At 47.6% G+C, this 22,684-nt stretch overlaps 2 protein-coding genes and 1 long non-coding RNA gene across 11 annotated transcripts in view; 1 reads left to right on the top strand and 2 right to left on the bottom strand.

The window, feature by feature from the left end:
• The window catches only part of Ccdc65 (coiled-coil domain containing 65), a 13,760-nt gene extending 7,565 nt beyond the window's left edge, over nucleotides 1-6,195 (bottom strand). For 2 of the 4 annotated variants that reach the window (XM_063263952.1, XM_063263953.1), the window contains exons 1-2: nucleotides 5,847-6,195; nucleotides 5,219-5,386 (exon numbers count right to left, since the gene is read on the bottom strand). In XM_063263952.1, coding sequence (XP_063120022.1) covers nucleotides 5,219-5,386; nucleotides 5,847-5,978 — 300 coding nt within the window. In that variant the 5' untranslated portion in view covers nucleotides 5,979-6,195. Of the gene's footprint in view, nucleotides 1-1,672; nucleotides 1,963-5,218; nucleotides 5,387-5,846 lie in introns of those variants that run through there. The other 2 variants (XM_063263954.1, NM_001014203.1) reach the window with 2 other exon arrangements.
• The window catches only part of Tuba1c (tubulin, alpha 1C), a 441,616-nt gene that overhangs the window by 336,393 nt on the left and 82,539 nt on the right, over nucleotides 1-22,684 (bottom strand). The gene's annotated exons all lie outside the window — the stretch shown is intronic.
• LOC103692978 (uncharacterized) lies at nucleotides 6,145-22,684 on the top strand. 2 transcript variants are annotated; one of them, XR_010053086.1, is made up of 3 exons: nucleotides 6,145-6,271; nucleotides 13,519-13,810; nucleotides 15,080-15,345. It is a non-coding gene; the product is annotated as an uncharacterized LOC103692978 (long non-coding RNA). The 2 variants fall into 2 exon arrangements; XR_005487583.2 differs by lacking the exon at nucleotides 6,145-6,271 and adding an exon at nucleotides 20,516-22,684 and having other exon boundaries at nucleotides 7,271-13,810; nucleotides 15,080-15,240.

Here is a 22,684-nt window from a genome sequence, read left to right as displayed (position 1 = left end):
AAGCACACACACATACACAAACACACACACACACACAAGGATTTAGGTATCTGGCGTTTTTCCTCTTATTTCTTAATGATTTTAGGAATGCTGGCTCTCCCATTCAGTCTTTAAAAATTAAGAATTGTTTAGTATTTGTATGCGTGTCTTTCTAAGTTTATGTTAAGTGTACTTCAGGTGCTTCAGGAAACCAGAGGCCCTCAGATTTCCTGGAATCAGAGCTACAAGCAGTTGTGAGCTTTATGTGGGTTTGAGAACTCAAATCTGGGTCCTCTGAAAGGACTGCAAGAGCTTGTAACCACCGAGCCATCTCTCCAGCCCTTGCTGTTTGGTCTTGATGCAAACCGAAAATGACATCTAGATAGAAGTGCAGAGGCTAATCCCATTGGCTTACACCTTTATTCCCACCACTCCGGAGGCAGAGGCAGGTGGATATCTGTGAGTTCAAGCTTAACTTGGTCAAGTTGGGAGTTCTAGGCCAGCCAGGGCTACATCGTAAGACCTGTCTTTATTTTTTTAAAAAAAAGGAGGAGGAGGCAGGCTAGAGATGGCTTAGCAGTTGAGAGCACTGGCTGCTCTTCCAGAGGTTTTGATTCCCAGCACCCACATGGTGGCTCACAGCCATTTATAACTTTGGGTTCAGGGGATCCAATACCCGCTTCATGGGCATTGCATACACATGGTGCATTTAACATATATGCAGACACACAGATAAAATGAAAATAATATTTTTTCTAAAGTGTGACGTGAGAAACATCTTGTGGGTCACAAACATTTACACTGATGGAATCGCCATTAAAAAGAGCCAGGAATCCTGGAGAGCTGGATGTCCCAGGGCAGAAAGTGATGGGAACCTAGTTTATCTTCTTATACAAATTAGGAAGGTGGCCTTGGTGCTGCACATACCAGGGCACTGAGGCAGGAGCATTGCAGATTCCCTGGACTATAGAATGAGTTTGAAGCCTGCTTTGTGTGTGTGTGTGTCTGTCTGTCTGTCTGTCTGTCTGTCTGTGTTATGTATGTATATATAGTATATGTGTATATCTACACTGAGACACTGTCTTACTATGTAAACCAGGCTGGCCTTCAACTCACAGAGATCCACCTGCCTCTGCCTCCCTAGTGCTAGGATTAAAGGTGTACGTCACCATACCCAGAAAATATTATTTTATAGGGTTAGGGATGTAGCTCAGTGGTAAAATGTTTCCCTAGCATACACGAGGCTTGAGTTTGATCACCAGTACTCCAAGCACAAAACAAAAAGCAAAGAAGGTATCAAGGACCAACCAGGCCACGAGAGTGATTCCGAGGCCAAGAGGAAGTGGCCTCTTGTGACATACTGTACTGAAAAGACAAGTAGGAGTCCCCATTCTACAGTTTTCTGCAGGGTCACCTTGTCATTCTGCCACGAATTCGGAGTTGCATTTGGATGTAGTGACAGATACTTACCATCCCAGCATTTGGGAGGCAGGAGGATGACTTAGAGGTAAGAGCATTTGCTTCTTTTCACAAAGCCCTGAGTTCAGTTCCCAGCATGGAAGTCAGGTGTCTCACAGCTACCTGCAACTCCAACTCCAAGGGATCTGACACCCTGGCTTCTGTGGTCATTTGCATTCACCTGCGTGCATGCACGCGCGCGCGCGCGCACACACACACACACACACTTATACACTTTTAAAAGAATAAAATATTTTTTTAAAAGATCATTAGTTTGAAGCCAGCAAGACTCATCTCAAGAGAAAGGAGGAAAAAGGAAAAGGGGAAGGCAGGAAGGAAGGGACTGAAGAACGTGTTCTCTTGAATTTGAGCGACCTCATGACTGTGGGACTCAGCAGAAGAGGTGAAGACTGTACTTGGCGCTGTGGTGCTTCCAACACAGCCCTGAGTCTGGCCTGCCTGCACTTCCGGCTTCTTGGAATGCAGGTTCTTGGAAATGCTCCCTCCAGGAAGGGAGCCAGCAAGCTGTGAGAAAGCCAAAACACTTGGAGAGGTCATTTTGGGTGCTAGTCAACAGCTCTCCTGGCTGACAGCTGAACTAACGCCAGACCAGCCAGGCTGAGGTGACTGTGGTAGCAACCGAGAGACTGACAGCATTCTTGCTTGGGAAAGACAATCACCTTTGTCTTTCATGGGTCCAAGGATGTGTTCTATAGCCTTTCTGGAGAAAGAACAAAAAAACATCTACTTACACCGTAGGAGAGAGATTCCACCAAAGTCCACCTTGGTGAATCATTTCGTTCATTGGCATCACTTACAGGAGCATGGGGGATAGCTGACAAGAGCCACGTCCCAGAGCTCTGAAACGCAGCTGGTCTGAGAGTCCCCTCTCCCTAGTAGTTTCTGTTTATATAATCTTGGAGAGGGTCCTTGTATCTTCTGTTTCAGGATCTTCCCATGTCTTAATGAGGCTGCTTTGGTGGGAATGGCTCTACAACAGGATGGAGCCCAGTGATTGAGCGGTTGCCTGTCTAGTGTGCTCTGAGCCCTTGGCTGGGTCCCCAGCATGCAGTGCTACACAGCTCAGCCTACCCACAGAACCGCAAAGTGTAATAATGAAACCTCTGCAAGCTACTAACTTAGGGGGCGGTTATTATCGAGAGGTAACTGGGACACTTTCACTAGGGGAGTCCTGCTCAGGGAATTTAAAATCAAAACAAAACAAAACCCAGAAAGTTTGAGCACCCACAGGGATAAAGCTGCCTAGATTAGAAAACAAGCATCTGCCAGGCATAGCAGTGCACACCTTTAAACCCAGCACTGGGGGCAGAGGCAGGTGGATCTCTAAGCTTGGCTCAGCCTGGTTCACGTGGTGAGCTCCAGGGCTGTCAGTGCTGCATAGAGAGACTAGTCAAAGCAAACGGACCTGATTCTTATTTGCTGACTTTCAGAAAGTCTGGAGAAGCACAGGGTAAGGCAAGATGGTTCAGTGGGTGGAAAAGCTTGCTGTACAAATTCAGAGACTTGAGTTCAATCCCACATTAAAGGTGGGAGAGAACTTGACTGCACAAAGTTGTTCTCTGACTTACATTTGTGCTCTGTAGCACACACACACACACACACACACACACACACACACAAAGTGTAAAACCTCCCAGGGCTTGCTGTGTAACTTAGCAATAGGGTTTGCTCCCAGCACTGGAGGGTTGGGGAGGCTTGGGGTTGGAGAGTTGGCTCTGAGGTGAAGAATACTGACTGCTCTTCCGAGGACCTGGGATGGTTCCCAGGAACCACCTGGCAGCTTACTACTGTCTGTAACTCCAGTTCCAGGGGACCTGACCTCCTCGCACAGACACACATGCAGGCAAAATATAAAATAAAATAAAAAATAAATAACTTTTTTAAAGGAAAAAAACTCAGCCTTGCTTAAGTTGTAACTGGTAGTGGGAAGCTGCCCGGGGCCTACTGAATCCGCATCCCTGCCAGGCTCAGGCAGAAGGAAAGACGTACAGTGAATATTTGTGGAGTTTTGTTTGAGAAGAAAAGATTAAGAGGAGTTTGTGAACAGATAGTCTGTAAAAGGTAGGATTAAAAAAAGGACATCCCTAGGGGTTGGGGATTTAGCTCAGTGGTAGAGCGCTTGCCTAGGAAGCGCAAAGCCCTGGGTTCAGTCCCCAGCTCCGAAAAAAAAAAAAAAAAAAAGAACCAAAAAAAAAAAAAAAAAAAAGACATCCCCCATTCACACAGTCTTTAAGAAATGGATGCATCGGGCTGGAGAGATGGCTCAGTGGTTAAGAGCACTGGCTGCTCTTCCAGAGGTCCTGAGTTCAATTCCCAGCAACCACGTGGGGGCTCACAACCATCTGTAATGAGATCTGATGCCCTCTTCTGGTGTGTCTGAAGATAGCTACAGTGTACTCACGTACATAAAATAAATAAAACTTAAAAAAAAAAAGAAATGAATGCATCAAAATCCTTTAAAAGGTGAGAGTGGTTCGGGAACTTCTTTTTTTTTTTTTTTTTTAAAGATTTATTCATTTATTATATATAAGTACACTGTAGCTGTCTTCAGACACACCAGAAGAGGGCATCAGATCTCTTTACAGATGGTTGTGAGCCACCATGTGGTTGCTGGGATTTGAACTCATGACCTCTGGAAGAGCAGTAGGGTGCTCTTAACCGCTGAGCCATCTCTCCAGCCCCCGATTCGGGAACTTCTTAAGAGCATAAGCAGGGGGCTGGGGATTTAGCTCAGTGGTAGAGCGCTTACCTAGGAAGCGCAAGGCCCTGGGTTCGGTCCCCAGCTCCGAAAAAAAGAACCAAAAAAAAAAAAAAAAAAAGCATAAGCAGATCCAGGCTGATGGCTCCTGCCAGCAATCCCAGTATAATAGGAAGATTGCTAATTTACAGCCATCCTGTTCCAGTCTCCAGCCTCCCTCCAGAAGAGCATTAAAATGGCTGGTTGAATAGTTTGGACATCCAGAATTGTTCTTTACCCTGTGAGGGAGGGTTTCCCAACCTTGTCCACGGCCGCTCATGTTAAATCAAGGAGGCCAGGCTGGACAACCAAAGCCATCTACACCTTGCCAGTTGCTGTGGCGCTCGCCTTTAATCCCAGCACTTGAGAGGCAGAGGCAGGTGGATATCTCTGAGTTTGAGACCAGCCTTGGCTACATAGCAAGTTTCAGGACAGCCAGAGTTACAGAGTGAGACCCTTCGGAAAGAACAAAACATCCGCACAGTAATCCTAGGCTTCTGCCCAGAGCCAGGCAGCTCTGGAGAGGTCAGTTCCCCTCTCTGGAACGGAGCCTTCTGATACTGAAACAAAGGAATGGGTCTGAGTTTAAGTTGTGGTGATGCTTGCTGCCCCACAGAACTCATTTGGGGCATAGGCGACAAAGGGTGGTGGTTCCTCTAAAGAAGGGGAGGGTGGGTACAGCTTGGTAATTCCTTTCTCATCTCAGTGACTGTGACTAGAACCCACAGGCTACGTCTGTCACAGCCTGTGCCTGGTGAGGGCTTGAAGGCCGGTTCAGCAGATGCAGCTGTGTAGCCCATGCCTGCTATGCCAGCGGTTGGGAAGTCAGGGCAGGCAGACGGGGAGTTCAAGGTTCTTCTGTTACGTGTGAGTCTGAGACCATTGTAGGGATACAGGACTTTGTTCCGAAATAACAACAACAACAAATAATAATAAACAGTAAATAATTCACTGGGCCCATTCTACCCAGGAAGATCTGGAAGCCCCCCCCCCCCCCCAGTGCTCTCAGGAGAGTGCGCTTACCTTAATGACACTGTCTTTGCAGTCCACCACTCGTTCAAAGATTTGGCTGAGGATCTCAATGTCCTTGTGAAGCTCTCTGGTCTTGACCTCCCTGAGGACGGTTCTCCACTGCGTATTAATCTTATTAAGGTTCAGAGAGCTGTTGTGTTCTTCTTTGGCCAACTTGTCCTGAGGAGTAAACACAGTGTGATGGATCGACCCCACTCTGAAAAATACCAATTCCTGTGTGTTCCCAAGTGCAAAGCCCTTGGTGGCCAACGCTCAGGGGCTTCTGCTCGTGGTTTCTGATGCTTTTCCTTCAGGGTGAAGCATCGGAGTAGAAGAGTTTCTAACGACCCCACTCCAGACCCAGTATCAGAATTCAAGGGAGCTAAATTTGGACACCTGAGAGCATCCACTGTCCTAAGTCCGGGGGCGCAGTTGATACCGCGAAACTCAATTCTTCCTCCCCATGGTTCACAAAGAATGCCCTAGGCAGAAACCAAGGTTGTCTGAAGCCCATGTATTTTGGGACCAAGGACTTCAGAGGGAAGGGAAGGATGAAAATGACTCTGTCACAATCACACAGCCCCAGGCAACGAACATCGCTAGCGCAGGGTCTGGGCAGGACACTGCAGCCAAGCATCACCTTCAAGAACTGCGTGAGGAGCCTCTCTTTCTTCTTGGCTGCCTCCTCGTCGGCCAACAACTTCTGCTGAAATAAAATCAGCTGCTCTTCGTCCGTCAGGGGTAACTTGGGCTTTTTTCCTTTTTTAGGCATGGCTGTGCTGCGGACTGGGTGCAGGCAAGGAGCCTCTGCCTGCCGCCACGGCCCGCTTGTGAGAAATTAGAAGGAAAAAGTTCCCCTTCAGGGACCTTCTGGAGCTAAGGTAATGGGGCCTTGGACCTCAGTCCTTCGCCAAAAGCGCTCAGGTCACAGGCGGCTGGAGAGCCGAAAGACGCATCTTGTCTCCTAGCAACAAGGACCTTCCGCCAAGACTGCGGGGCAAGAAGTTGAGAGGCGGCCCTATTTCAAAGCGCCCCCTGCACGCTGGAGGACCGCAATCAGTTCTTGTAAGTGGGCCTTTTATCATTAAGAACCCCAATCCGTCTTTAAAAAAACAAAAAGGTCTTCACATAGTTTTCTATCTTACTTTTTATATGGTGCATGCGTGTTTTGCCCGCGTGTGTATGGGAGCACCGCCTGTGTGCTGGATGCCTGCAGAGGTCAGAAGACAGCGTTGGATTCAAACCATTCACACATATATTCATTCACATGATGAGATGGCTCAGTGGGTAAGGGAGGTGTGGCCAAGCCTGATGGCCCGAGATCACGATCACCTGTAAACTCCAGCTTCAGGGGATCAAAATCCCTCTCTCTGGCCTCCGTGGACACTGCGTTATCGTGCACAAACACACACATACACACAAAATATTTTTAGATATTTTTTAAAATTGTCTCCTTGGAGATAGAGAGATGGCTCAGAGGTAGAGAGCACTTGCTGCTCTTGCAGAAGACCTGGGTTTGGTTCCCAGCACCCACGTGGGCAGCTCACAACTGTCCATAACTCCAGGTCCAGGGGATCTGATTCCCTCATCTGACCTCTGTGGACGCCAGGTAGACACATGGTCCACATATGCACACGCAAGCAAGCAAGACGCAAGTACACATAAATAAATCTTACCCAAAAAATTGAGACAGTGTCTCACTGTGTAGCCCTGGCTGGCCAGAAACTCACTATAGAGACAAGGTTGGCCTCAAACTCACAGAAATCCATCCACTTCAGCCTCCCTAGTGCTAGGATCAAATGTATGAATGAACCATTACTTCCAGTTTAAATTTGTTTTTCCTTTTTTTTTTTTTTTTTGTGTGTGTGTGTGTGTGTGTGTGTGAGTGCTCTGCCTGCATGTACATGTGCAGGTCAGGAGAGGGCGCCAGATCCCACTACAGATGGTTGTGAGCCACCATGTGGGTTCTGGGAATTGAACTCAGGACCTCTGGAAGAGCAGACAGTGCTTTTAACCACTGAGCCATCTCTCCAGCCCCCTTAGTGGGCTTTAAATTAAAATTTATATGGTGGACTGGAGAGATGGCTCAGTGGTTAAGAGCACTTCCAGAGGTCCTGAGTTCAACTCCCAGTAACCACATGGTGGCTCAGAACCATCAAGCATACATCCAGATAGAGCACTCTCATATACATAAAATAAATAAATAACATATAATAACATTTTATAAAAGATTTATAGCGCGCGTGTGTGTGTGTGTGTGTGTGTGTGTGTGTGTGTGTGTGCAGGCATTTGCAGGTGCCTGGGAAGGCCAGCAGAGGGCATTGTAGCTGGAGTTATCGATGGCTGTGAGACACCTACGGATGCAGATGACTAAGCTGATCTTCTGGAAGAGCAGCAAGCCCTCTCAACCGCTGAGCCATCTCTCCAGCCTGATAAATTTGGTTTGAGAAGTCATTGAAGATGCGTGTTGTGGTGCCAGTCTTTAGCCTCAGCACTCAAGAGGTGGAGGAGGCAGGTGGATCTCTGGGAGTTCATGGCCAGGTTGGCCTGTATTAGAAGTTCCAGGGCTACATAGAGATACTCGGTCTCAACAAAAAGCACCGAGGCCCTGAAGCCATGGCCATGTGCAGCTCTTGCAGGGGATGCTGGCTGGGCTCCTAGCTATCGCATGACTGTTTACGGCCATCAAACTCCAGTCCCAAGGCATCTGTTTTTTTGGTTCTTTTTTTTTTTTTTTTTTCGGAGCTGGGGACCGAACCCAGGGCCTTGCGCTTGCTAGGCAAGCGCTCTACCACTGAGCTAAATCCCCAACCCTGTCCCAAGGCATCTGATGTCCTTCCTGGCCCCTGCCAGCGACACATGCAGGTGTTATACATATATGCACGCAAGCATATATGTAACCATATATGTATCCTATATGTAGCCATTATACTTTAGAGGGTCTCTACGTAGCCTGAGCTGGCTTGGAGCTTGCTATGTAGACCAGACTAGCCATGAACTCACAGAGATCCGTCCGCCTCTCCCTCCCAAGTGTTGGGATCAAAGGTGTGCACCATTGTACCCGGCTGACTACTCTTAGGTGCAAACATTGATAGCAAAACGAAGCAGCAGTACTTAAAATCCTCTGTCCTCTACCAGGTCTCATGGTCTCCTTTGTAGAGCCACCTCCTTCTTTCCTCAAGTGGAAATTCTAGTTTCTTTAGAAAGTTAGTTAGGTCAAAGGTGTTCTCTTGGGGGCACACAGGGAAAAGGGTGTTTTGCTCGTGCAGGTGTGGGGTGGGGGTATATTTGCCCGAAGTAGTCGCAGGTGGGAGGATGTTTGGATACAGCAGACACGTGAAAGACCCCGTGATGGAGTATAGATGTGATCCCACAGACAGTGGGAGACATCACTGAGCCTTGGTTTGGTTTGCTCTGCCTCGCTATTTTTTGCTAAAGACACGTATTCCTTGGTTGTGTGCCTTGGTTCTTCCCCTCAACTTGTGGTAATGCGGCCATTGAGAGAAACTCTCCCAAGAGCTGCTTGTGAGGCTCCTGCAGCAGCTTACAGCTTCTGCGGCCTCGCCTCTGTCCCTTTGGCGAGCCTGGCAGTTTTCAGGATTGAACTACAGCCGTCCCCCCCTTCCCCCACATCCTAATAACTTCTCTCTTCCACGACTGGAAGGTCGTGCTGGGTGGTGGGCTAGAGTAGAGGTTGAACCCGAATTAAAAGTAGGTTGCGAGGGGTTGGGGATTTAGCTCAGTGGTAGAGCGCTTGCCTAGAAAGCTCAAGGCCCTGGGTTCGGTCCTCAGCTCCGGGGAAAAAAAGAAAGAAAAAAAAAATAGGTTTCAAAAAAAATGTATGTCTACACCATGCGTTCTGCGTAAGGTAAGCACCCACACAGGCCGAGCTTTTATCTGCCAGGATTTCTAAAGAATCTGGTCTACTCATTGTCCTGATAATACTGTTGTCATTTCTCACTTGCCTTTGTCACAGACAAGGCAGGATTAGGAGAGCCCTAAGAGGTGTCCTGCATTTCAGACTTCTTACCTACCCTCAGTGTTCCCACGCAGCAGTGTTCCTGTGGAGAGGAATTCTTCCCAACGACACCACAACTCTGTTCTTGCTCTGTTGATTCAAAGTCATACAGAGCCCAAAGTGGTGAGGCTCAGTCCCCCTTCCAGGTCTGTAAAATCATTGTGTACCTCCCAGGGGGAGCATTTCTCCCTGTCAAGCAGAACCAGAGAACAGGAAAACGTTTGTTAGGCAATCGGTGAGCTGTGCCACTCCTCCCAATCCTAGCTCCTCCATCGCTCTCCTCTTCCCTGCCTTCCTTCCCTCCCTTCCCTCCACCTCATATATTTATTTATATTTATTGTATTTATTTGAATTTATTTGTATCTGTGTTTATTTATTTGTACTTGTGTGTGTGTGCCTTGAGTGTGCTAGGCAAGGGCTCTACCCCCGAGCTACATTGTCAGCCCTCACCTCAGGATCAGATTGTAGGATCTTTATCAGTGTATGCTCCAACTTTTTCTCTCAGCCTAAAGCTTTTTTGTAAACATTTATGTAGTGTGTGTGTATGTGTATATGTGTGTTTGTGTATGTGTATATATGTGTGTGTGTATGTGTATATGTGTGTATGTGTGTATATGTCTATGTGTATATGTGTGTGTGTATGTGTATATGTATATGTGTATATGTGTGTATGTGTGTATGTGTATGTGTATATGTGTGTATGTGTTTATGTGTGTGTATACGTGTGTATGTGTGTATATGTGTGTGTATATGTGCGCATGTGTGTGTGTGTGTGTGTGTGTGTGTGTGTGTGTGTGTATGCTGCACACACTGCCCAGCAGTAGAAGTCAGAAGATAGCTTTCTAGGCTCAATTCTGATACTTGAGGTTTGGTGGCAAATATTTTTTACCCACTAAGCCATCTCACTGGCCCCTAGACTACCTCTCTCTCTCCCCAACCCCTCTCTCTCCCCTTATTTCTTTTTTTCAGCGTTAACTGACATTTTTTAATTTGCATGCCACATTAGCCTTCCTCTGTTCACTTCTCCTTGTTCTCCTGCCCTGCGGATGGAGCCCAGGTTGTCTGGCATCTGCCAGGTGAGTGCTACAGCATGAGCCACCCCCCCTCCCGCATAGCCTTTCGGGAGGGTTTTCTTAAAGTCTTTAATGTTGGTTCCTGCCTTAGTTCCTAGAAACTTTATTGTTCTACCTTTTATGTTTATACCTGACCCCTGATGTCTGATCCATCCTGGGGTTTGGTCTGTGCCTTGGAGACATTTCCCAGACCTCCATTCTGACCACGACTCAAGAGTCCACATGTGACCAGGGCTGTGTTTAAATTCTTTATTCTGCTCCGAGGCCTATTTGTTTATATTTGTTTATTATCTTACCACCGGCACCAGTCTCCAGTACTGGAGGTTTACTGTAGTCATTGATGCGCGCTCGACCTGGAAGCCAGCCTCGCTCCCTCCATAGAGCCTCGTGCTTACCCTTGGGCCTTGTGCTTCTACACAGACTCAGGTGTCAGCTTGCCTGCTCTGTCTGCCAGGGTTGGAAGGGAGGCACAGTGAATTTCTAAGTGTGTTTGAGGAGCTTTAGGAGAATGAGTCTTCTGGTCTTAGATCATCAGACATTCTTCTACTTAGATTTCCCGTAATTCCTCCTACGATTGTCACACATGTAATGGGGGAGCAGTACACATCTTTACCCAGCATTTTGGAGGTGGAGACAGGAGGATTTGGAGTTTAAGATCAGCATAAAATATATAGGCATTTCAAAGCTATCTTGGGCTACGCAATACCCTGCCTCAAAAAACAAGTGTAAATAAATATGTGTGTGTGATACACACACACACACACACACACACACACACACACCTACCTTTCCTGTTTAGAGTCCATTTCGTTTTTGTTTTGAGACAGGGCGTCACTATGTAAATCTGGCTGGCCTGAAACACACTATTAGACCAGGTGGACCTCAAATTCAGAGTTCCGCCTGCCTCTGCTTCCTCTGCTTGGCTTAAAGAGATGCAACACCACCCTCAGCGCTGCCTCCCTCTCTCTCTCTCTCTCTCTCTCTCTCTCTCTCTCTCTCTCTCTCTCTCTCTCAAGGTAGGACCTTACATATTTGCCCAGGTTAGCCTTGAATTTTACTCTGTAGCTCAGGCAGGCCTTGAACTTTTGATCTTCCCGTGTTCAGTAGCCAAAATGCCAGTCCTGACCTGTGAACGTGCTTTTGTTTGCAGGTTCAGTTAAGGGTTTTGCTTCCACTTTGAAGTTCAGGGGTCCACACTTAAGGGTTGACTTCATGAGCTGGAGAGATGGCTCAGTGGTTAAGAGCACTGCCCGCTCTTCCAGAGGTCCTGAGTTCAATTCCCAGAAACCACATGGTGGCTCACAACCATCTGTAATGGGATCCAATGTCCTCTGCTGGTGTGTCTGAAGACAGCGGCAGTGTACTCATACATGAAATAAATAAATCTTTTTTTTTTTTTTTTGGTTCTTTTTTTCGGAGCTGGGGACTGAACCCAGGGCCTTGCGCTTCCTAGGTAAGCGCTCTACCACTAAGCTAAATCCCCAGCCAAATAAATCTTTTTTTAAAAAAAGGGAAGGGGGTTGACTTCATGTAGAAACTCCCCCCCCCCCAGCTGGGGACCAAACACAGGGCCTTGCGCTTGCTAGGCAAGCGCTCTACCACTGAGCTAAATCCCCAATCCCCAAAACTCTTGCACCAAGGAATTAATGTCACCAAAATGAGGTGCTGACTGTGACACTGAGCTGGGCACAGGGATAGAAAGGAGATAACTAGACAGGTACTGTGTGCTGACTTTATAGAACCAAGCCTCCCTGCTTCCCTCCCTCCTTCCTCTCTTCTTCCCTTCCTCAACTTGAGGACCATTTCATGAGATTTTGAGAGAAAAACCACAGGGCAGGCAAGCTATTTAAAAACCCACAGCTGCTGGAAGGGGGAAGGTAATGGAGACAAAGAGGGAAAGGCAGCCCTGGGTTAGAGTCTGAAGCAAACTGCAGCCTGCTCTGTAAGGAGAGTGTAGTCTTCAGAGAAACAGGGTGGCAGCCTAAGGTGCCAGGGCAAGCATGGCTGGAATTTGGGAATCCAAAGAGCCGTGAAGAAAAGCAAACAAAAGGGCCGGGGAAGTAGCTCAGTGGGTGAAATCATTTGCTCTACAGGCATGAGAACCAGAATTTGAGCCCAGCACACACAAGTAAAAAGTCTGTCATGGTTGTGTTGTATCTGTAACCCCAGCTTTGTGGACGAAGCCGGGTAGATCCCAAGATCTTGTGGGCCAGCTAGTCTAGCCAACATGGTGAATTTCCCATTCAAAAGAGACCCTGTCTTAAGGCAAGAACAGAACAGTTGAGGAAGACACCAGAGTATGCTCTGGTCTCTGCATTTCTAGGAATGATTATACAATCTGATCCACATACTCATGCTTGTGCATGCATGTGCACGTGCGCACACACACACACACACACACACACACACAGATAGAGACAGAGAGACAGAAAGACAAAGAGACAGAGACAGAGAGACAAACACAGAGACAGAGACACAGAAAAACAGACAGAGACAGAGAGAAACAGATAGAGACACAGAAAAAGACGGAGAGACAAAGACAGAAAGAGACACACAGAGAGACAGAGAGACACATACACACAGAGAGACAGAGACACACAGGGAGGCAGAGACACACAGAGAGAAGAGACCAAAAAGTCTCTCTCCTTCTTCCTTCTCCTCCTCTTCTTCCTCCTCCTTCTCCTCCTCCTAAGATGGCAGTTTCATGTTCAGGTTAGCTTTGAACACATTATGTAGCTGAGGCTAGCCTTGAACATCCTGATCCTCCTGCCTCCACCTCCCAAGTGCTGGGATTACAGTTGTGCACCACCATGCCTGGCCCAAAAGGAATTATTACCAAGGGACTAGAGATTTAGCAGCAGGAAGAATAAATACCTAAATAATAAATATGCGGAAACGTATGTCCAATAGCCACCTCTTGGAGCACTCGTTATGTGCTAACCACTGACTTAGGTGTTATGTGAGCCTGACCTAATGGGATTCTTACGACAGCCCTGTGAAGTAAGTGCTGGTATTATTTTTATTTAACGCATGAGGAAAGTGATGCTTGGTGGTTGTGTCAGGAGAAGGTGGTCAGTCTGGATGGTCTGAGAGGACAGGAGGACGGATGGTCTTCTCACCATCTTCACAAGGCACATGCTCCTCGGTAATCTTAACGACCTTCCCTCCACGTTTTTTTTTTTTTCTTTTTTTTTTTCTTTTAATCTCGTTCCCAAATCCAGATTCTTCCCTTAGCTTCGCGAATCTGCTCTAGGATGGATGCAGAGGCTCCTGTTTCCATGGTGATGAAGAGGCTGGTACAGCGCTCTCCAAGTGTAGGCGCTGGAGAGAATTGTCTTAGAATCGAAAGGTGTCGCAGCAGGGCCCTTGAGAAAGCCAAGCCTGAGACACCAGACCTCCCTGGAGCTCCATCCAGCAGCGCCTCCACAACTTCTTCGCCCCTGTCCCGCTAACCTGGGGGACTCGAACCCTAAAAAGCAAGCAGAGTCGCCCCAGACTCAAGCAGGGTCGCAGGTGAGAAGCCTGTCCCGTGTGGGGTCCACCCTGTCCACACCCGCTCTGCCTGCTGCGCGCTGGAATCGCCTGGCTCTCTGGCTCTCCCCTGGCCGAACGAGCCAGCAGCCGGCAGGGGGCAGTGTCTCCCTCGCAGAACCCGGCGAGGCTCTCTGGGCTCACAAGCCGGTACCCCGGGTTTCAAGGTTCCTCTCAGCTGCAAAGTCGCAGTCAGGATTTCAGGACAGGAGATGGGTGCTGGCGAGAGCTGGGAGACACTGAAGTGTGGGTCTTAAGCGATGGGCCCCGCTGAGAAAGAGCGGTACTTAGGATCACAAGATAGGCGGTCGAAGTAATCAACCCTTATTTCCCAGTCTTCTCTTGAGATTTTTTTTTTTTTTGGACTGTTGCTGTTTTCCCCCCATTGGAAAAACATCCTAATGAGGGGGAGGCTTACTCATTCATTCATTGTTTATTGAGTACACAACTATCACAGATAAAATCGGAACAAATACTTATAGACCGCACAATGATTCTTAACCTTTTTTGAAGAAGTGTCACATCGCTTTTTTAAAAACTGATTTTTGTATCTGGGTGGTTTGCATGTATGTTTGTGCACCACGTGTGTGCCTCGGATGACAAGGAGGGCATCGGAGTAGATGGCAGCGAACTGCCACGTGGGTGCTGGGAAACGAACCTGGCTCCCAGGAGAGAGCAGCCAGTGTGCTTAGCGGGTGAGCCATCTCTCCAGATCTGGAGATCTTTTAAGATCATGACAAAAAGTGTAGATTCTCCCCCAGAAAGAATATACCATGTAATTAAAAACATGCAGTCCTGGTGCCCATAAATGCCAGGAGGGGCCACTGGATCCCATAGAACTAGAATTACATTGCCACATGGGTGCTGGGAACCAAACCAAGTTCTTCTGCAAGAGCAGCAGACAGGAGTACTTGATTTTTGGGGAAGGAGGGTGATGGCTACTTTTGGTTGTCAACTTGACAACATCTGGAATTAACTAAAACCCAAGTGTCTGGGTACACCTGTGAGGGATTTTATTTTTCTTAATTAAATCACTTGAAGTGTGAAGAGCCACTTTTTTTTTTTCTTCTTTTTTTTTTTTCGGAGCTGGGGACCGAACCCAGGGCCTTGTGCTTGCTAGGCAAGCGCTCTACCACTGAGCTAAATCCCCAACCCCGTGAAGAGCCACTTTTAATCCAGACCTTTTGAGATGTGAAGATCCACCTCTAACCTAGGAAGCTTTTGTCTTTTCCTGTTCCCTCTCACTGATAGGTCCGTTCGCTGCCATTAGACTGGCATTAGAGCCTGCCCCTTGGCGTTCTGACCTCTACTGAAGACCAGGCTGAGACACGCAGCCTAACGGACCAAACGACCTCTGGATTCCGGGCTTCCATTGGTGGACAGCCATTTTTGGATTACCTGGACCACAATCTGTAAGCCATCCAAAAAATCCCATTATCTATGTTGTATATCACTATTCACTATACACGGTATATATTATGTGTGATATATTCTATAATCGTATAATAACACACTAATATATACTATGTAAATCTATTAATACTAATTATATTCATATATAGTACATGTTAATATATTATATATTGATATATGCTAACACATATTTAACATATTCATGTGACCATATACATATATGTTTACTATAGAATTCATATATAATTATAGTGACATATTAATGTACATTAATGTGTTGTATGTAATATAATATGTTTATATATAATTATATATGTTCATTCTATATATATATACACATATATACATATATATATATTCTATAAGTTCTGTCTAGAGAATCCTGACTAATACAATACAGAAGTTATGCAGAAGTTGTGTGTGTTTGTATTCTTTGTTAGTTATGCTTCTGCACGTGCGTGTGTGTGTGTGCATGTGTGTGTATGTGCACGTGTGGTGTGTGTGTGCACGTGTGGTGTGTGTATGTGTGTGTGTATGTGTATGTGTGTGTGTATGGTGTGTGTATGTGCACGTGTGGTGTGTGTGTGCACGTGTGGTGTGTGTATGTGTGTGTGTGCGTATGTGTATGTGTGTGTGTGGTGTGTGTGTGTGTGCGTATGTGTATGTGTGTGTGGTGTGTGTGTGAGTGTGTGGTGTGTGTATGTGTGTGTGTGAGTGTGTGGTGTGTGTATGTGTGTGTGGTGTGTGTATGTGTGTGTGTGCATATGTGTATGTGTGTGTGTGGTGTGTGTATGTGTGTGTGAGTGTGTGGTGTGTGTATGTGTGTGTGCGTGTGTGGTGTGTGTATGTGTGTGTGCGTGTGTGGTGTGTGTATGTGTGTGTGTGAGTGTGTGGTGTGTGTATGTGTGCGTGTGCGTGTGTGGTGTGTGTATGTGTGTGTGAGTGTGTGGTGTGTGTATGTGTGTGTGTGGTGTGTGTATGTGTGTGTGTGAGTGTGTGGTGTGTGTATGTGCGTGTATGCGTGTGCGGTGTGTGTGTGTGGTGTGTGTATGTGTGTGTGTGAGTGTGTGGTGTGTGTATGTGTGTGTGTGTGGTGTGTGTATGTGTGTGTGCGTATGTGTATGTGTGTGTGTGTGGTGTGTGTATGTGTGTGTGTGAGTGTGTGGTGTGTGTATGTCTGTGTGTGAGTGTGTGGTGTGTATGTGTGTGTGTGGTGTGTATGTGTGTGTGTGCATATGTGTATGTGTGTGTGTGGTGTGTGTATGTGTGTGTGCGTATGTGTATGTGTGTGTGTGTGGTGTGTGTATGTGTGTGTGTGAGTGTGCGGTGTGTGTATGTCTGTGTGTGAGTGTGTGGTGTGTGTATGTGTGTGTGTGGTGTGTGTATGTGTGTGTGTGCATATGTGTATGTGTGTGTGTGGTGTGTGTATGTCTGTGTGTGAGTGTGTGGTGTGTGTATGTGTGTGTGTGAGTGTGTGGTGTGTGTATGTGCGTGTATGCGTGTGCGTGTGTGTGTATTCCTTAGCCACTTTCGCCTTGTTTTTTAGGCAGTCTCACATTAGTCTGGGGCTCAGCTAGAAGACCAGGCTGCCCAGCCAGAGTCCCAGGGATCTGCATCTGGCTCACACGTGGGTCCTGGGGGATCAAACTCAGGTTCTCACACCTGTAAGCAAGCACTTTACCACTAGAGCTCCACCCCAGCCCATAAATACGTGTTAGATCACAGCCCAGAGCACACTCGGCACCAGATGGCAGGCAGATGTGCACATATAGACTGTGCAGCTGTCCTTATCTACAGTGCAGGTGAAGGTGTAGGTGCATAAGAGTTTTAAATGATGTGTTGTCTTGTTTTACGTCAGCTTGACACAAGCTAGAGTCACTGGAGAGGAGGGAGCCTCAGCTGAGATATTGCCTCAGTAAGATCTGCCTATAGGGTTGGAGAGATGGCTCAGTGGTTAAGAGCACTGACTGCTCTTCCCGAGGTCCTGAGTTCAATTCCCAGCAACCACATGGTGGTTCACAACCATCCGTAATGGGATCTGATGCCCTCTTCTGGTGTGTCTGAAGACAGCTACAGTATACTCATGTACATGAAATAAATACATAAATCTTAATATATATGTATATATATCCAATAAAAAATAAAAAATACAAATTTCAATCTAAAAAAAAAGAGCTTTCTTCCCTCCACCCAGCTTCCTCCATGTTGAATAGCAAAAAATCTCATTTTGTGCTTTCACAGGAGCTCAACCCACTTACCATTTTCCCCTGACACCGTTTTGCTGGGCTCAGCTCCATGACCCTGGCTAAACTGAACTGAGCAGCAGAACTATCCCTGGGTCCTCAGGAGCCTAACGGACGATAACATTTCATTTTCAAGTTCTTTGCCCCTGCAAGCCTGGGCTAGACCCTCTCCTGGAATGACTTTCCGGAGACCTCTTTTTTGTTTGTTTGTTTGTTTTTGTTTCCTGAAACAAGGTCTGTCTGTGTAACCCTGGCTGTCCTGGAACTCACTCCGTAGACCAGGCTGGCCTTGAACTCATAGAGATCTGCCTGCTCTGCCTCCAGAGTGCTGGAATAAAAGGCATGTGTGTCGTCAATGCCCAGCCAGACCTCCTTTTTAACTCATGCCTTTGACACTGTTTTGTTGACAGCGATACCTGAATTCAACTGACAGGGGTCGGAGCCTCTCTTCATCCCATTCACAGCACTGCCTCTGAAGGAGAGAGCTGCAGTGGGCCAGCCACAAACCGTTGCCTTTCTGCCTTTCTGTAGAGAGTTTCTAGGAGTGAAAGAAGACAGCAATATAGGGATGTGAGTTGTAAGACTGCCACAGAGGCAAGTTGTCACAATTGCCATCTCAAAGTCACAATGCTGATGGGAGAAACCCAGAAGTGTCGTCTTCTTCTTCTTCTTCTTCTTCTTCTTCTTCTTCTTCTTCTTCTTCTTCTTCTTCTTCTTCTTCTTCTTCTTCTTCTTCTTCTTCTTTTTCTTCTTCTTCTCCTCCTCCTCCTCCTCCTCCTCCTCCTCCTCCTCTTCTTCCTCCTCTTCCTCCTCCTCCTTTTCTTCCTCCTCCTCTTCCTCCTCCTCCTCTTCTTCTTCCTTCTCCTCCTCTTTTTCCTGCTCTTGTTTCTCCTCCTCCTCCTGATTTTTTTTTTATGTTTTTCAAGACAGGGTTTCTCTGTGTAACAGTCCTGGCTGGCTTGGAACTTGCTTTGCAGAGCAGGCCGGCCTTGAGACTGCCTCTGCCTCCTGAGTGCCACCACACCCAGCCAGGTTTGTTTGTTTGTTTGTTTTTTAAAGATTTATTTTATTTTATGCATTTGATTATTTTGCCTATTTGTATGCACCTGTGGAGGTCGGAAGAGGGTGTCGGGTTCCGGGAACTGGAGTTACAGACCGTTGTTGTCTGTTGTGAGCAACCACGTGGGTGCTGGAAACTGAATTAAGGTCCTGTGCAAGAGCAACAGCATTCCTAACCACTGAACCATCCCTCCAGCCCCAGGAATTCAATTAAACTTTTCTTTTCTGTTTTTCTTTTCTTTTTTTGTTTTTGTTGTTGTTTGGGGCAGGTTCTCACGAGTCCCATGCCAGCCTGAGGGTGACCTTAAACTTATGCCCTGCCTGCCTGGGCTTCCTGTGTGCTGGGAGTACAGGCCTGTGGCAGCACACCGTATAAACAGAGGAGTGTTCAACAGAAGGTGATAATATGTCACGGGGGAGCAGGGCTGAGGACTGGTCAGGGGCAGAAATGCCCAACGCCCACGCCTGAGAAGTGGGAATCGGGAAGGTGCTACCGTGTGAACTCTTTATTCTTTCCAAAGTCTAAAAATACACGAAAAGGAAGCGCGCGCGCGCACACACACACACTCACTCTGGCCAAGCTGACCAGAAGTGGAGAGAAGCTGCCAATGACTGAGAAATGAGCTGGGAATTCAGGAATTTCAGGAACTCAGTGACCTGAGCCTGGAAATTCCACTCTGATGAGTGAGGTTTCCCATCAGGGGCACTTTCCAGCAGCCTGGGCAGGGCAGAGGAGGAACAAGAAGGTGGGAGAGGTGGCTGTCAGCCAGCCAACCCTGTCACCTCAGGGCAGTGGGGATGGATCCCCTGGGCGGCCCTTCATTAAAGCAATAATGGACATTACCACCACAGCCCCTGACCATAGGGTCATCAAAGGTCAACAGCCCAATGAAGAAATGTTATCTCCACTTACTGTTGACACAGAGTCTCAGAGAGTGTCTTTGTTTTTAAAAAGTGCTTAAGGGGCTGGAGAGATGGCTCAGCGGTTAAGAGCACCCACTGCTCTTCCAGAGGTCCTGAGTTCAAATCCCAGCAACCACATGGTGGCTCACAGCCATCCGTAATGTAATCCGATGTTCTCTTCTGGTCTGTCTGAAGACAGCGGTAGTGTACTCATATAAAATAAATAAATAAATCTAAAAAAAAAAAAGTGCCTAAAGTCTGAAACAACAGTGCTGGGTACCATTCCAAGGGTCAAAGGAAAGCCGAGTGCCTGGAACCCAGGTGAAAGGTTTACAATGAGCGTGTATACACATGGAGGGGGTTTTCGAGCGTCCCTAAGGAACCTGTATAGAACGACATGCCGAATTATCGCCCACCATTATCTCAGCCCGTAGATGAGGAAACAAACGACGGTATCTCCTTCTACCAGGGGGTCTTCCAGCCAGTCATGACCCCTCATGACCTCTGCCATCCTGGGACAAGTCTTTGAAAGTCGGTTTGAGAGGTCTCCCAGCTGGGGTGAAACCGGGATCCGAGTGGCAGTCGCGAGGGAGTGGGCCAGGAAAACCACAGCGGGCTCTGGGGAGACGCCTGAACGGTGCTATTCTGGAGGACTGCGCTCTTCCCTCGCCCCCTCAGGGTATCCTTTTCCGGCTGAGATTTGGAATTGCCCAGCCTGGAAGAGATGAAGGCCTCCTCCCTTAATTAAATGCCCAGGGGTTGCTATGGAAACCACAGCTTCCAAATCCTGGTCAGACAATGGGGAGAGGAGCTGTCTCCGGCCTAGACAAGTAAAGCTTGGGGTTTGGGGAGGGTATTGACAACAGAGGCTGGGGCCAAATTGTTAGAAAAAAAGGGGGAAGGCCAACTTAAAATTTTTTCAGTATGGGAAGAGGAGGCCTTTGAGAAGCAAGAAGAGGTCTGGTCTAAGACAGAACCCACTCGAGAAGGGTAAAGAGGTTGGGGGTTGGGAACTGCAGTCCAGCACCACTCAGAACTAAACACCTTTTTTTTTTTTGTTTGTTTCTAGAGGAGAAAGCCGGCCAAGTCGGTAAACAAAGAGAAGAGGCCAGAGGGCAGCCGGCTCATCGAGAAAGCCAGGGACTGCAGGGAGGTGAGGGAGGGAGGACTCTCCCATGTCCCAGGGACAGCACAGCCCTTCTGCATACACTGTCAACAGAGGCATGTAGGACACCCGTCCATGACAGATACACTCCCCTACAGAAGCCGTACTCATTGGGGACACTCAGGCCCCCACTTTCTCCCCACCTCTACTCATTAGATTCCCTCTTTGCTCTGTATCTGCCTGAGTTTCTCTTTAAAGGCAGAGGGGTCCTCTTGTCACTAGGGACATGAGACAGTCTTTCAAGGACTTTAGTGGGCCATGGGCACTTTTACCTCATTTTGGAAACATTACAACATTAGGGTGCCTTTGTGCCAGGACCGTGACCACTGAGACCAGCCTCTTACCCGACGCCCGACAGCTCTACGAGGTTACAGTGCGTGCCTTTTTGCTTTTGTTCTTACTCTATAATGAACTTATATACACGGTTTATATTTAACTTGGAGGGGAATTCTTAAGAGCTGTACTGGCTGGCTTTGTGTGTCAACTTGACACGAACTAGAGTCGGCAGAGAGGAAGGAGCCTCCATGAGAAGCAGCTCTAAGGCATTTTCTCAGTTAATGAGCAGTGGAGGAGGGCTGCTTGTGCCACTCCTGGGCTGTCAGTCCTGAGTTCTATAAGAAAGCCCGCTGAGCAAGCCCGAAAGCCCCAACCCTCCATGGCCTCTGCATCGGCTCCTGCCTCCAGGTTCCTGCCCTGTGTGAGTTCCTGTCCTGACTTCCTTTGGTGATGAACAGCGATGTGGAAGTGTAAGCTGAATAAACCCTTTCCTCCTCAGCTTGCTTCTTGGTCACGGTGTTTCATCACAGCAATAGAAACCTGACTAAGGGGGTTGGGGATTTAGCTCAGTGGTAGAGCGCTTACCTAGGAAGCGCAAGGCCCTGGGTTCGGTCCCCAGCTCCGAAAAAAAAGAACCAAAAAAAAAAAAAAAAAAAGAAACCTGACTAAGACAGTCCCTAGATAGAAGGGCTATGCTGAATTATCTCCTGCCCTTTCCTCACCCAGGGTCTCATGTAGCCCAGGCTGGCCTCGAATTCTGTATGTAGCTGAGGATGACCTTGAATCTCTGATCCTCCCGCCTCTAACTCCTGTGTGTTGAAGTTAGATGGGTGCGAGCCACCATATCTACTGGGATTAGAGCCCAGGGCTTCACGATCGCTAGGCAACCACTATCAGCTGAGCCACATCTTCCGCTCCCCAATTTCATCCTCGCTCTTACTGTTATTTATTATGAGAAAGAGAACCCGAGAGAACGGTAGGTGTGTCAAACCAGCACTCAAGCCAGGAAGTTGGCAAAGCTGGAATTTTAGAGCCAGGTTTGTCTGATTCTGGTCATTTTTCTTTCTTTGCTTCAAAAGCTCCTTGGGAAAAGTTCTGAGTGGGCCCACTGTTCTGCTCCCTGCCTTCTCCCACTCAGTGTTACCTAAATACTCCTATAGAGGCAGCTCCCGATTCTAAGCTAGACTATTTAAAGAGTAGATGTATAACTTGACTGTTCGGAAGGAAAACACATTTTTTCCTCAGAGGGGAGAAAAGACGTTAAGTGGACCCAGAAAGGCCACTTGACCCAGACTGTGACTCACAGTGCTCCATCTTGTCCAGGAATCCTGGAGCACCAAATGATAATACCGGGAGAAAGACACCTGCTTACATGGAGAGAAAGACACTCTTCCTCCTCCTTCATTCGGTGGACCTGTTTCCCACTCTGTAGAGCGCTTTGTGAAAGTGTGGAGACAATCTTAATGCAGGGCTGACCCCAGGGAATACTCCTTAAGGGACCAGGGGACAAATGGGTTAAGGTCCTAGAGTTGAAACAACTGATGGGCAGAACCCACCCTGCTCCATGGTGGGTGGGGCAAGCCCAAGAGTGACAGCTGTCTGCTCCTGTGAGGGGAAAAGATGCCAAAGACCAAGCAATGGAAGGCACAGAAGTGGGAGCGGAGGGTAAGAAGCCCCACCATAGATCTGAACACTGGGTCATTAGGAAGTGGCATAACTTGAGAGGGATTGGGGGCGTGGCCTTGTTGGAGAAAAAACGTGTCACTGGGGATGGGCTTTGAGGTTTGGGATGCTCAA

Source organism: Rattus norvegicus, chromosome 7 (assembly GCF_036323735.1).
Source record: "Rattus norvegicus strain BN/NHsdMcwi chromosome 7, GRCr8, whole genome shotgun sequence".
In the NCBI taxonomy this organism is placed as follows: domain Eukaryota; kingdom Metazoa; phylum Chordata; class Mammalia; order Rodentia; family Muridae; genus Rattus; species Rattus norvegicus.
This window is presented reverse-complemented; position numbering and strand designations above follow the sequence as displayed.